Consider the following 15,894-nt stretch of genomic DNA (forward strand, 5'->3'; position numbering starts at 1 on the left):
GACTAAAAGGTTATGTATTCGAATCTGAAAAAGTCTCTTAAAATATGCAAGGTTGTGTATAAGAATTTCTCTTACCTTATCTCACAGCCTACTACTCTTTCGACCGGTCTGGGTTATCTCTTTCATTTTTACCCGCTTCATATATTGTGATTCGAAGGTTGTAAGCTTGTTTAGGTTGTTGACCGGTCGGTTTTCTAGGTTTATACCAGTTTTAACTGAATTTTACTGGTTATTATGAAAAAGCGTTAGAGCCTCTAACTGAACTGGCCAAGGAGTAAGGTCAGTTTTCTAGGTTTATACCAGTTTTAACTGAATTTTACTGGTTATTATGAAAAAGCGTTAGAGCCTCCAACTGAACCGGCCAAGGAGTTAGGTCGGTTTTCTAGGTTTAAACCAGTTTTAACTGAATTTTACTGGTTATTATGAAAAAGCGTTAGAGCCTCCAACTGAACCGGCCAAGGAGTAAGGTCGGTTTTCTAGGTTTATACCAGTTTTAACTGAATTTTACTGGTTATTATGAAAAAGCATTAGAGCCTCCAACTGAACCGGCCAAGGAGTTAGGTCACCCGTGTTCGAGCAACAGTGGTGGGCTGGTCCAATTCATGCAATTATGTGTAAAAGGAAATTGAAAGATTACATTGTTGCTTATATATTTGGATGACTTAATTTTCATCTACTATTGTTATGAGTTTTGCATTAATAGTGAATAAAGAAAACTTTGTTGGAAGTTAAAATTTAATTATATGACATGCCTTTGTTTGGTCGGAAGTATGCAAAAACAAATAAAAAGTTAGGTTGATGGAAAATGAGAGTCACTAATATTCCTGTCACATGCACTTTTTTTTTGGGTAGGTTTTAAAGGAAAAAACATTTCTAGCAATAAAACACATTTTCCTAACAAATTAATTAAGATTAATTTCCCAAAAAAAAAAAAAAAATATGCTGAAGGGAAGTGGCTAGCGAGAAAGTCAATTTGTTGAGTGTCGCGTTTTGATTAGTTAAAAATAAGTAGATTAAAAAAAATAAGGGACGATACATTAAAAAAGTTGTACTTTATTTAGTTACTTAAATAATATAAGGGTTATATACTTCTTCTGTCACTGCAGATGAGAAAAAGTGCAGCAACACTTATTTTTATCAAGATACGCGTCCGAATCCTGATGTGTGTTTTTTTTTTTTTTAGGCCAGGATACGACCCCGTATTCTAGTGTTAATAATTTGCTGCAACTTTTCTCATCAGCAGCGAAAGGAGAAACGACGAACCCATAATATAAGTACATCATAAATTCACACACTCACATTCTAGTTGGGATATTCTTTGATTGAGAAACTCATTACTCATCTATATGAATATGAAGAAGTCCCATAAACAACATACATGAAAATCAAATATCATCATATGGTACAATTTCATCAAATTGAATTTATATATGAGCAAATGAACCAGAAACTTGGGAATTTCAATTTTGTCTACAAGTCGTCATTTTGTGCATATCAACCGATTATGATCTTAGTTGCTCAGGTATGATCTCTGTTGGTGGCTAGGTCGTCTTCACTAACTTAAGAAAGTAGCAGCTGCTTTCAAAAGGATAGTCCAAGAGATAAAAGTGTTATACCTAACACGTTAATTTACTGTTGAACTTCAAAAGTCCTCCCATAACCTACTACTATCGAGCAATCTATGTAGTCGGTATTCTCTTTCTCCTGCATGGTTAGACTTTCAGCCAATTTTGTAAAACTACTAACAATGGGTGACATGCCATGATAAGAAATTATCTACCCTTTTTTTTTTTGTTACAATAATATTATATCTTTATTGAGTCCGTTTTGCATTAGTGTTCCAACAACTCAGCTTATTTTGGGCTAGCCACAGCCACAGGCCATCTAGGATTGGGAGTTAGTAGTAAAGAATTGGAAGAAAAGGCATCTTATGGGCTATATGAAAAAAATATCAGGGAGGGATTCAGTAGATACAACATGAAACTCTATACAGTTTCATGTTATCCAAATTATGTAACTGCAGATTCAATGATTGAAGATCTCAGCTGAATTTCTCGCCTGTGAAGGAGAAGGGAAAAAGGGAGTTGATAGGAAGAGAAATTGAGGGAGAGGGAGGGGGGATGAAGTGAATTACTTAGAAAGAAACAATTTTTTTATAGAAAGAATCAATTTTTTTACTATTCATTTTTCACCAATAATCCCCACAAGAGCAAGTTCCATTTCTGAAATGATGGAACCTTCTAACATCTCTAAGAATGATTTCCCTGTCCATGATCTTTGATATGAATTTAGTGGCAACATGGCAGTCATTGCAAACCCGAAGATTTTTCGCAACTCTAATGGTAGTTCCGGGAGGGGTATTTAGAAGGCCAAAAGCTATTGCCAGTCTCTCACTATGCCCACAGAGCATAGTTTCTTTCTCTTCGTCATCTACGTTGTGAAGCACACAGGAAGTATCAGGAACATATCCCTCCTTTCTCATTCTTTGGGACAGAATTTCAAGATATTCGTGGAGTGCTTTACTTTGTGGGTGTGAACCATCCCCTGCCAAAAATTTATGAACCTCATCACCATGCTCAATCCAACTACAACCAGGTTCTTTTCTTACTCCCATTTCCTTCATTTTCTTCCGAACATCCATTGCCTGGTCCCAGAGTCCAGCTGAAGAGTATATGTTTGACAGTAGAACATAATGGCTAGCCACATTTGGCTCCAAGACAAATAGGTGCTTCGCTGCAATTTCACCAATTTCTAAATTCTGGCGTATCCGACAGGCACCAAGCAAGCTACACCATGCATCTACTTTATTCATATTGGATGGCATTGTATTGATCAGTTTATATGCCTCATCAACCTGACCAGATCGGCCAAGCAAGTCCACAACACAAGCATAATGGTCAGCTGTGGGTTCAATCCCATGGTTAGCTTTCATTGTATGGAATAAATTAAGGCCTTCATCCACCATCCCAGAGTGACTACAAGCAGCAAAAATGGCAATATAGGTCACTTCATTGGGCCTTATTTCCCCTTTGCTGTCTCCTTGTGCCATCATTCTTCTGAAAAGCTTCAAAGCTTCTTCTCCTTTCCCATGCATCCCATAGGCCATGATAAGAGCATTCCAAGTAATAACATTTCTTATAGGCATTTGATCAAAGACTATCCTAGATAAGTTCAAACAACCACATTTTGCATACATGTCAACTAGTGCGCTTCCCACAGCAACATCTGTTGCCAGCATTTGTTTAACAGCATAAGCATGAATTTCTTTCCCTTTACCTAGAGCTGCCAAGGCAGCACAACCAGGAAGCACTGTCATTAGAGTCACTGAATTAGGCTTGAGGGGAATGCTTCCATTATCCTCACAATCATCAAAAGTGTTATTCCTATCTTCTTCTTGACCTCTCTGCATGTCATGCAGAAGATTAAGCGCATCATCATGGCACCCACAAACACCATAACCAGTGATCATCGTGTTCCAAGACACTATATCTCTTCTATCCATGCTGCTAAATATGCTCTTTGAAATTTCTATCCTTCCCATTCTGGAATACATGTCCATTAGTGCATTTTGCACGTACTTATCCTTTTCAAAGCCCCTTTTCACTGTGTAACCATGGATGCCTTCTTTGTCTAAAAATGCATCACAACGCACACAAGCAGGCAAAACACTTGACAATGTCGTAGCATTCGGACAAAAATCTGATTCAGCAACCATCTCAATGAAGAGTTTTATTGCTTCATCATCAAATTCATTCCGCGCATAACCAGCAAGCATAGCATTCCAAACCGCCACGGTCCTCTTCAAGGTTCCATCAAAAACCCATCGACCCTTTTGGGCTTGCTTGCAATTGCAATACATGTCAACCAAAGCGCTACAAACAAAGGAGTTCTCAATCAAATCTGTGTTCCTCAAGGCATAGGAATGCAATTCCTTTCCAGTCCTCAACATCTCCAAATGAGAGCAAGCAGGCAGAGCACTTGCCAACGTAACCCCATCAGGCCTAACTCCACTGAGAATCATAAGGTGTAGATACAACAACGCTTCCTCAAATCTATCACTTTGAGATAGTGAACTAATAATAGTATTCCAAGACACCATGTCTTTATCATCAAACACCTCAAACAAAGCCTTGGCATCATCAACCCTCCCTAGTTTTGCATACATGGTAACCAAAGCATTGTTAGTGAACGTTCTCCAATCCCCATTCCTCAGAGTATAAGCATGCACTTGCTTCCCAAGCCGCACCCCATCACGCAGATTGGAACACGCATGAGCAACACTGACGAGAGTGAACGAGGTTGGTTCCGAATTCTCCAACAGCATTAACCGAAACAACTGCAGAGACTGCTCCCACTCCTGGAACCGACACAAGTTGGCAATCATGGAGTTCCACGAAACGTGGTCTCTTTCGGTGATTCTGTCGAACACCTTGTGTGCACCCTCGACGTCGCCGCATTTGCCGTACATGTTGACGAGGGAGTTGGCCACGGTGACAGAGGACGAACCGTAGCCGAATTTGAGGACGTGGGCGTGAATCTGTTTCCCGAGACTCAGGTCGTGAACGCCCGCCACGGCTTTCAGGACGGCGGGGAAGGCGAAGTTGTCGGGTGCTGCGCCGGCTGCGACCATGTTGGTGTAGGTGGAGATGGCTTCGCGGAAGGTGGAGGATTGGGTTTGGTAGCGAAGGTGGTCGATCCATTCGGAAGGAGAACGGGGTTCTGCGGCGGTGGCGGTAACGGTAACGGTGGCTGTGGAAGAGGGTGGAGAAGGGTGTTTGGTAATGGGAATAGTGATAGAGTGGCGATGGGTTTGGAGGGAATAAGGATAAGGGAGCAGCAGTTGGGTAAGACTAGGATTGGAGGACATTTCAACCACTCTCCAACAAACAAAACTGTATTTTATGGAAACTTTATCCGCTACTTATCTTCTCTATATTCCACTTGAATAAAAGATTTTAGATTTCACACAAATTGTGAAAAAAAATGCCAAAATTAAAAAAAAAAAAAAAACTAACCTTGGGTGTTGGTGATTTTGCATAGGGCCAGAAAAACGGGCTGGCTTCGTGAGTTAACCCGCCCCACTCGCCAAACGGAATAGGGTTGACCGCCAAACGGAATAGGGCGGGGCGAACTGAGTTTTTTAACCCACCTCCTCATTTTTTGACGAGCATAAGCGAGACGAGGTAGATCAGTGTAAAATAAGTTCGGATTGACGGCCAATTCATTCAGCCCGCTAAACGAGGCGGGGTAGGCTGAATTTTCTCAGCTCACTCTTAAAAATAAAGTGGGATGGATAAACTCGTTTTTTGACGGGGTGAGACGGGAAGGGCCGCTCACCACATCTAATTTTGTGATAGGGTTTAATTTGGAGAATGGTGTCCTGGGTGTAGTTTGGTTTATAAGTTGGTCAATTTCATTTTGGATGATTTTAATTAAAATTTTCATTTATAAAGTTATAATAATTTGTAATTAGTTGTTTATAATAACGTTGCAGGGATTAGTGCACGCACTTAACATTTTGTTAGCATAAAACTTGTGTTGGACATGTGTATGCTGACATGAAAAATTACCATGGGGGTGGGATTCTTCTGAGGGATAGAATGCTTGCAGCGTCAAAAGCTAAATACTACGCTAACATGAAAAGGGATGCTTGCAGCAATACTGGAAATAAAAGAAAATGAAAGCATTGGGCTACTACTGCAAACATGTATCCCATGTCCTCTTTTAATAGGTCTCATAGTCTTCCAAATATTTGGGCTTCCTATAGTGGGATCAGATACATGTTTCGAAGGAGGCTGGCGAAAAATTGATACAAAAAAGATCCTATATTGTGAGCTCAAATCACACTTCACAGAGTATGCAAAGTGTGACATCATGATGAACAACATTTCAAAGCCTTTGACATATTATGCAAAGTAGGATACATTGTGATATTAAGTTACTAAAATTTAAAGTAAAAAAGCTTTTTCTCACATAATTTAAGTATCAAATGATTCTCAAATTATCAAAAGCATTATAATCAAAAGCATCAATAATTCAGTTATTAACATATAATCCCTATCAAAAGCAGTATAAATGACATTAATTTAGGACCACATGCCCAAACATTTTCCTTGCAATATACCAAAAGTTTTCCCTATAGGACCACATGCATATATTCACATGTACGTCCGCAAGCACAAAAAACTCCAAACCCTACCCCATACCCATGTCCAAAGTATCTATATAGTTGGGTTTGAATCCTCTAAGATGAATGTAAAATCGACAACTTTTGATAAATAATAAAAAATTATATTTTTATAATAGTAAATACATGAATAGTAATAAGAATTGATTCTCATAATATGTCAATCAATACAAGTACAAAATAGGCTTGATAAAATCTTCATCCTATTTTCTTATTAAGCAAAAATCATGGATGGCCAGTTCTACAGATTCCTCCTACTAAATGATAAAACTATATAATGAATTCCGACTACTTTTACAGAATGTAAAAAAAAAAAACATTAAATTTATCTTGAAATCTATATAAATATCATACTTGAACTTTCTATTGAAAATATGATTCAACAAATCTAAAATCTAGAGACTTATTGGTTATTAGTGTCATTTTAGTATCAATATCTAAGTCAACACAATATTTGGATTTAGGAATCAATTACTGACGGGGTCAACTTTATAAAATTTAATAATTAAAATATTTAAATGAAGATTTATAATGCTTCTTTGTTCTTTTAGTATTAACTTCAAGAACTTCTAACTCGAAGTCTCTACCATTTAAAGTAAATTCTGTTTACTAAAAAAAAAAAAAAAAAAGTAAATTCTTAAAAATTTAAAATTAATTTTTAGACGTGTTCGCGGTCTGGATTAGATCGGTTTTGAAAGTAAAAATCATCTGATCCAATCCCTTCGATTTAATCATGTAATCATCTATTCGGTTTAATTTTTTTTTTCAAATCCGATCCGATCAAATCCAATTTTATTCAGTTTGGATTGGATCGATTTTCGATTTTTTGAAAAGTATAAGATTTGTATGATGATTATTGTCCAAATAACATATATTTTGTATATATTGGGTTTGTAAAGTTTGTACCATGATTATTGTGCAATCTAGAAGCATTGTACAACAAAAAGTTAAATTATCATATTTTACTTCCAACAAAAAATTTATAATATGGTTGTCTGAGATAAGAAGTAACCCAAATTTTCATCCTATAGAGGAGCTGCTGTACAACAATAACCTATGTAATAAAAATATATTATGTATCTTAAAAAAAAAAGGCATAACATAGATCAAGCACAACTCACTTTCTCCAACATAATGTGTTAATGGGTCTTGGATTTAGAATTTTGTTATATGGTTTTTGGGCTATGATTGGAGAAAAGCTCATGTAGGTAGATGGTAAGGTTGAGAAATCATTTGATCGGTTTGGATTAGATCGTTTTCATCAACCCATCCAAAAATTGATCCAATCCAATTAAATTTTGTGGTTTTTTTTTCGGTTTTCAATTTTTTGATTTTCGGTTAATTTGATTTTCGATTTTTCGGTTCGGTCATCGCAGTTTGAATTGGTTTGGATCGGTTGATGAATACCCATATTAATTTTCATTGATAAATTTTTTTGTCATTGTTCTGTAAGTGTGTTGCCCTCTTTTGAGTTTACTCTTTTTTTTTTTTTTTGAGTTACCCAACCCTAATTATCTCTTTGAGACGAGTTGGTTCCCTCCGGTATTCCCACGAGCTTCGACTCTTTGAGCCGGCTATGGGACTAATCCGGAGTGCGGGGGAACAGTGATGGCTAAATTTTCAACTTAGTATTTTTTTTTCTTTTAAATTAATCCATTTCATAAGTAGTCTAATACACCGATCACTTATTTAAATATAATTTTAATCACAATTTCCTGTCAATAAAAAGTAATAATAGGGATTTATCATTTTGCATATAAATGTGCTTTAAAAAAATCATAAAAAATATGGGGAACCATTGCCTATTTGCAATTCCTCATTCATACCCCTAGATCCGTTGCTGGTGAGGTACTTTCCTTTTCTAGCACTGAAAATGGATGACCCATTATTATGATTTCAAATTCCCTTACCAAGATGCTATAACTATACAAAATATTTATTAACTATTTTTGACACTATTACTAATTGTATAATATTAAATTGTATACTATTAAATTGGCATCAAATATCGCTATAATTTTAAAAAAATTAAATGGAAACCCAATGTTATTAGGTGACAATATGAGCATCAACCACAAATATCAAAGGAGGGGTTGAAATGTTGTAAGGGATCTTAGCAGCCACCGAGCGGAGTAAGAGATAATTGTAAATTTGTAATATTGATTAATTTTATAATCGTGTGGGGTTATTTTTCAAATTTTATGTGTAAGTTTCTAGAGAAATAATTGAGGTCATGGAATAAAAAAGAATCTATTATTTTAAATATAAAATAGCAATTAATATTTTTCCTATAAATTAGAGATAATTTTATCTCCTCTGTACGTAAAAAAAAAAGGGCCTTATAAAAAGAAAAGGAAAGGATCCATTTATGAATTTTTTTACAAATATTTGCAAATTATACTATACACTCCCTAAAGTAAATAGTGTAACCTAGTGTACTTTCAAGAGTACATAGTATAGTTTGTAAACAAAAATTTTATAAATATAACCCTTCCAATAAGAAAAGATAAAAAGAGAAAAAGTAAGATTCATTCATGTATATTTGTGTAGATGAAATAAAATTATGTCCCGAAGAAATATTAATTCCTATAAAATAAAGGATTAATATTTTTTTGTAGGAAAAAATGTGTATCATTTTAAAAGATGTAAAATTGTGTCATTTTAAGTAAGAGAAAGAGATAGATAAAGGAGGAGAAAGAGTGGACAAAAAATATAGAGTTGTGGATCCCACTTTTTTGTGAGAATAAAATAACATAAGTTGTGTCATTTAAAAGGATAAACACTTTTTCCTTTTTAATAATAGCTCCTATAACTTTAAAACCAGGTTATTTTGAAATTTTGAAAAAATAAAAATAAAATATTTAGATAAGATTCATGATAACAAAAGATATCATTTGGGATTGCAGCATAAAATAATGGGAAAATAGTTTGTCTTTTTAAAGAATATAAATTATCTCAATTTTAGCTACTTATAATTATGTATTTTGAGGAGTAAATAATTATAAGGATAAGTTATTCTATTTATTTTTTCTGTCTATCTTTACCTATTATTCTCCAACACCGTTATATCTAAATCTCAATAAGAGAGAAAAATAATAAAAATAGTTGAGATTCTGATCTAATGATGTTGGAGAGTAAAATACAAAAGTAGGAAGAAAAATACATAAGTAAAATAATACATCCCATAATATTAGGGTGTGCATGACAACCTTCCCAGAATGATTTTTTTTTTAATTTTTGTTCAAAAATGGATAAGAATTGCGTTTGATAAAATCAGTTTATTTTCGTTCCCAAGATGAACCGATTTTTTATTTTTGTGCTGGAGAACAAAAAAAAAAATATTCTCTGGCACAAAAAGAGAATCAATTTTCTCTCACACTCTCACGACTCCGTACTCGCTCACAAACCAACACCGAACCATCACTGCTTTCAACCATATCATCGGACGACAAATCCCTCCCTTCACACAGAAGTTGCAAATTTTGGAATTTTTGAAATTGGGGTTAGGGCTCTTGAAGGATTACATGTCTAAGACAAATTTATTCATCTTATTATAGTGCAGTTCGTTGAAAAGTGCAGTCCGTTGAAATAAAAATAATTTAATATAGTGAATTATTTTATAGCTCGACCTTGGCTCTGGAAGGAGCTCGACCTTGGATTTGGAAAAGTGCAGTCCATCTCCATAGGATTTTTATTTTTTATAGCTCACAAATTTTAAATCCATTCTAGAAAAATTTAAACAACCATTTTATTTGTAACTCAGAAAGCTTCTGTAAACCAATTATAGTGAAGTTTTTGTACAACAAATAGTTCGTGCGAGTAACATTTTGGAAATTGGAAAACGGGAAAAAATAAAAAATATAAAGAAGACAAAGACAAAAAGAAAAAGAAAAAGAATAAAATGAGTTATCAAACGTAATTCTGATTCTCAGAATTGTTCCAAAGCACAGAAATAGAAAAAAAATCATTTCTTTTCAGAAATAGTGCCATGGAATAGAATGATTGTCATGGGCAGCCTGGGTGTACATGACAACCTTTCCGAAATCAATTCTTTTTTAATTTCTGTTCCCGGGAACAGAAATGGATAGGAAACTCGTTTAGTAAAACTGGTTTATTTTTTTGTTCCCGGGATGAACCGGTTTAATTTTTGTGCTAGGGAACAGAAAAAAGAATCAGAAAATTTTTGCTTTTTTGTTCCCGGGAACAAAATGAGAAACAATCTCTCTCAATCACTCTCCACCTCTACCATCATCATCACCACCACCATCATCCCGACACGACTGCCGCCACCATCGTACCACTAGTGCTATCGTCACCACCCTTTACCACCACGCCGCCACCGCCACCATTACCACCACCTCCACCCATCACTACCACCATGCCACCGTCACCACCACCACAACTACCACCGCTGCCACCACCACCACCATTATCACTGTCACTGTAAGAACTCGCACCGTTAATTAAGGAAGTTAATTAATTAATTATGTGAAATTAGGAAATAATTTCATAATTGACCCTAATAATTATTATGAGGCTTTAATAATTATAGTAAGTAAGTAATAATGCTGAAATTCGCTTTTCTAACAAAAAGTGCAGATACCGATTCTGCTACTCGGTATAAATGCGTACCGATGAAGTATCCCGGAAAATTATAATAAGTGCATGAATATTCTTATAATAATATGTAGGACTTGTAAAACAAGTTTCACGTCAAAATAATGAGAACTGGTGCCAGAACTGATACTGGCTATGGAAAAGCGCGTACCGGAAAGGTGCTGCGAAAAATAAAATAAAAATATGAAAAATATTACAAAAATGAGTAGGTTCAGATTCCAAATTTTGGGATCAAAATACTAAGTGTAGCTATTAACGCTAATACAGTGTGATTAAGGCTTAAGTGAGGCTATATATACAACTTTTGGGCCCAAAACCCTAGGCAACTTAGTTACTACACGTAGAGGGGACGCTGACCAGCTTCTTTTGACACTGTTTCATTGCTCCCTAAACCATTTGTGAGAATTGTGGCCTCTTTTGCTTCATTTCTTCATCCTAAACACCTTGTAAGAGTAAGGGATACCTTTGAGGGTGAGTGGAGGACCTTGTGCTGAGTTCTTAGCCTCTGGTTTGGTGCTGCTAAGGGCTGTTTTCTGAGTTTGGGTGAGAGGGTTCATCTTCTTGGCTTGTGAAGCTCCAAGGAGCTTTCTTTGTAAAGAAAGAACCAACCTTGATAATCATTTTCGTGCACTTAGTAGTCAGCACTTTGGAGCTAGAGTGTGAGCTCCAAGAGCACCCATAGCTACTGCCTTGAACCTTGGGTAAGTGTCACTGATAACTTTCCAAAAGAGAGTTATTTTTGGACTTAATTGTGATATTTTGGTACCATGATTGCATATAATTCTCTTGATTTTATATGATTAATGCACGAATTCTATGATTTCATGATTTAATTGAGAATTATGTTAATTATGTGTATTTGGATATAAATGAGCATTGGAAACATTTAAATGCACTTGTTATTTTACTGCAGGTCAATGCTGTAGCATCGGAAAGCAGTGCTGTAGCAATGGAGATGAGGTTAGCAGTACATACTGTTGACATCAACACCAGCAAACCATGGATCCAAGCCCAATTTGGTTAATGAAGCTTCTGAACGTGTACGAAAAGATCTGATTGGAAGACGCGCTCAACATCATCAAGAAATCACAAGATTATCTTCATCAAATCAATGATTACAGATCGGATTCAAATCTGAATTGTAAATATGGAAAGAATCCTGTGAGATATGCTATAGCACATGCTGTCAGCTTGATAGCAAAACAGAGTGCCAATCTCAATCAATCACAAGGCAGCTTTGAGTGATGATTTGCATGGTCTGGAAGAGATGATTGAAGCCTAGAATATCAAAGCTTATAAAGGAAAGAATCTCCAATCAGCGCTGCAGCAAAACAGAGTTGTATCTTCAATCAGTGCTGCAGCAAATAAGGAAAGAATCTTCAATCAGCGCTGTAGCAAAACACATCTGTATCTTCAATCAGTGCTGCAGCAAATAAGGAAAGAATCTTCAATCAAGCGCTGCAGCAAAATAGAGTGTCATCCTTATCCACTCACACGACAGATTTGAATGAAGATTTACATGGACCTGAAGAGCTGTTTGAAGCCCAGAATATCAAGTATATAAAGAACGAACCCTACACACAGAAAAAGGGCTAGGAACGCTACACATGCTTTAGACATTCAATCAGATCCTAGAGAGAGAAAGTGGGGGAAACACATAGAGAAAATTTGAGGGTTCGTTGAGAGAGATCCAAGGAATCAAAGGGTGAGGCTAGGGTTTGGTAGAGAGATCATCAAATCCGGTGGATCCCTGCACTATTCCGGCGGATGAAGCAAGGATGATGGTGGTTGAGCCTACGGTAGCTGCGAGAGCAGTGCTACAACAACGTCCATGTTTTCTTTACTTTAGTTTAATGGAATCTTATTCTTTCTTTGTTGTTTCTTCCCACCCATGTATGGGCTAAATTGTTATGATTGAGTGATAGAGTACCCTTATTGTGATGTAATCAGTTTGCCTAAACTTTGCTATATGATTGTCCTTTTAGTTGTTTAATAAAGTGCTTATTTTTATTCTTGTTGACTTATCGAGAGAGAGCTGCAAGATAATTAGGGTTTGGGCTATAGAGATATAGGTGAACTCAGAAAGTTATTAAGCATTATGGTTTAACTAATTTAATTAGTTAATTGTGAGTAGAGAGATCATTCACACCACAAAATCAAATGGAACTTGCACTTAATGATTCATAACTATGTTGGCCATAGAGATGTGGGACTTAGTATACATGTAGAGTTGGTGAGAGCCCTTGCATGCATTAGTGTTTTGGTTACTGAATGGATAATTGTTGTAGCATGGTTAGTGCATTCTGGTGAAGTTTCAATAATGGGAAAATTGATCCCAATCTATCTTTAATACTTGGAAAACCTATTTTATTACTGCATTATCATAGTTAATCATTAGTCTTAGTTATTTTATCTCTTAATTGTTAAATTAGTCATTAGCTTATCACAAATCAACATTGTTACCTTAATTGCTTCACATTGATCCTAATTTTATAGTTTTCTTCGTGGGAACGATATCTGGACTCACACATCCACTTTATTACTTGTTGACACGTGCACTTGCGTAATGCGTGATTGATAAAGGGGTACACAATTGCACAACAGTCACCACCTTTGATCATGAGTTTTAATGGGTAAAGGAGATGTCTTGGCATGTTTAATGAATTAAACAAGTAACCACCTTGTATATGAACCTAAAGAAGTGTAAAAATGCATGCTTGGACGTTGGAATGGGTTAAAAACCCAACCTTTAGAAGGATATCTCGCGAAATGCAGAACTACATTCTGTCGCGAAATATCTGGATATTGATATCCGGATATGCATATCCGGATATTGGGGTTCTAGATATCCAGATATTGATATCCGGATATTGAAGAGAGATATCCGGATAATGATATCCGGATATGCCCCCGACGAATATCCGAATATTCTGGGTTTTCGAAGAACAGTAGCTGCACTGTTCATACAGAAGGCTATTGGGGGTTTGTGGACCCTAGATGGATGAAGTTGAACTTCTGTAATAATTAAATAAACTAAGTCAGAATCAAGTGATTAATGGCTTGTGGCTTTGTGAAAAGCCTAAAGACGTAAAACGTAAAAGAGTAGCATTATCTTTATGTTTATGCTTATGAGCTATGTTATTGATATGATTGCTGGTCCAAATCAGTTTGTGATTCTGCTGTGTTTGGACTTTGAGCTTTGGTTGGACTCTTGGCTTGGATTGTTAGCTTGCAAGGTAAGCTTTCGTGTCCTCGGTTTAGCCATTGTTGGTTCCACCATTTCCCATGGGGGGATGGTTGTATGCATGATGTGTTTTCATGTACTATTTTATTAAAATGCTAATGAGCTGTTAAGTGCAATTGCTTATGATATGTATGTGGTGTTACGCCTACAGGAGGCCAATGGGTGGTCCTGTGGGCGAGTACAACAATGGCTAGTACTGTGTGGGTTTAGATAGATTCCTGCACTTCTCTAATCAGTAGAATTGTTTTAACACACATGACATGATTATTTGCTGCATTGCACTGTTTTGGAACTTATACTATTAAACTGCCTTTTTGAACTTATATTGCACATGTAAGTGAACTTGGTGTGGAAATTCCTCGAGGACCCCTTGTCTTACTGAGATTTCTTGTTAGAGATCTCACCCCATGTTTGGGGCACCTATTTCAGGTTCAGGTAACATTGGGGTTGATTCCTCTAGCGACAGGAGGCCGAAGCTTAGTTGACTATATACTTGTTGTATGCTGACATGACTGGATATTGGATGCTACTTATGTTTTCTGCCTTTATCATGATTTTGAGTTGAGATTGCTGTTGGTCTTCATTTCCTTATTTGGTGAGCATGAGGTGTCCGTGCCACATTGATTGACTATGTCTTAGTTTAGCTTTGCGTATTAATAATGTATCAGGATTATGTCCGGACTACGTGTTGTAGTTCCGTGATTTTAGATACTCACAGTTATTTATATATGAGGTATTTTAGTTATTGTTGAATTGTAATTACATACAGACGATGTTTTATGAAAATGATTAAGTAATCAACTTGGCTAAGTATAATGACGTCATAATTGAAAAGAAAAAGATATTCCGCATTTTTAAATTAACCGTGACTTAATACGATGACATGTTAACAAACCAGGTTAACACGGGGTGTTACAGTCACCGTCACCACCATTATGATCGCAACCACTGTCGTCACTGTCACCATCGCCATCACACGTCATTGCCACCACCCCCATCGCCACAACTACCACCACCGCGACGCTACCACTACCATCACCACCACTGTCACCAACCACCACTACCATTGTCGCAGCCACTACCGTCATCACCACCAACCACCACCACCATCGTCACAGCTATTATCGTCACCACCACCACCACTGTCACCTACCGCCACCGCCACTGCCACCACCAACACCACCCTGATGCCTTCACAACCACCACCACCATGCCACTGCTACCATTGTTGCTGCTACCAACCACCATACCCACCATCATTGTCGCAGCCACTGCCGTCACCTCCACCACCACCATCCCCACCACTACCGCCATCGCCGTCACCATTACTACCGCCATCGCCCCAGCCACTGCCGTCACAACCACCACCACTATCTTCACCACGTCACTGCCACCATCACTACTGTACCGCTGCCGCCACCACCACCATGCCACCCACTGCCACCGCCACCACAACCACACTATATGAAAAGGAAAGTGATTATCCAATTTTTTTTATATTTAATAGGAATTATTTTTTGTTATATTATTTGTTGTGTTATCAAACACAATTCTCATTCTCGGAATAAAAATAGAACATGTTATCAAACACATTTTTTTTCCTCAGAAACTGTTCCAAGACACAGAAATAGAAAAGAATTATTTCTTTTCAGAAACAGTATTAGGGAATAGAATAGTTGTCATGCACATCTTAAAGTTATTTTTTTCTTCTCACAATCTATCAGCTAATATGAAAAATGAAAAAAAAAAAATTTAATTTTAATATTATTATATATTCCGAAAAATATTCTGTCGTTTAAAAAGGAAAAAACGTTTGCCCTGACAGAATCATGTAACACGAGAAAAT

At 36.6% G+C, this 15,894-nt stretch overlaps 1 protein-coding gene across 1 annotated transcript; it reads right to left on the bottom strand.

Annotated features, from left to right (window-relative positions):
* Window positions 1-1,826: 1,826 nt before the first annotated feature.
* LOC133308965 (pentatricopeptide repeat-containing protein At3g57430, chloroplastic) lies at window positions 1,827-4,867 on the bottom strand. Its single transcript, XM_061509722.1, has one exon. The coding sequence runs from the start codon at window positions 4,865-4,867 to the stop codon at window positions 2,189-2,191; it is 2,679 nt and encodes an 892-aa protein (XP_061365706.1). The 3' UTR covers window positions 1,827-2,188.
* Window positions 4,868-15,894: the final 11,027 nt, after the last annotated feature.

This window comes from Gastrolobium bilobum, unplaced genomic scaffold (assembly GCF_033153095.1).
Source record: "Gastrolobium bilobum isolate Gb01-03AN ecotype WA unplaced genomic scaffold, APGP_CSIRO_Gbil_v1 utg11564, whole genome shotgun sequence".
In the NCBI taxonomy this organism is placed as follows: Eukaryota; Viridiplantae; Streptophyta; class Magnoliopsida; order Fabales; family Fabaceae; genus Gastrolobium; species Gastrolobium bilobum.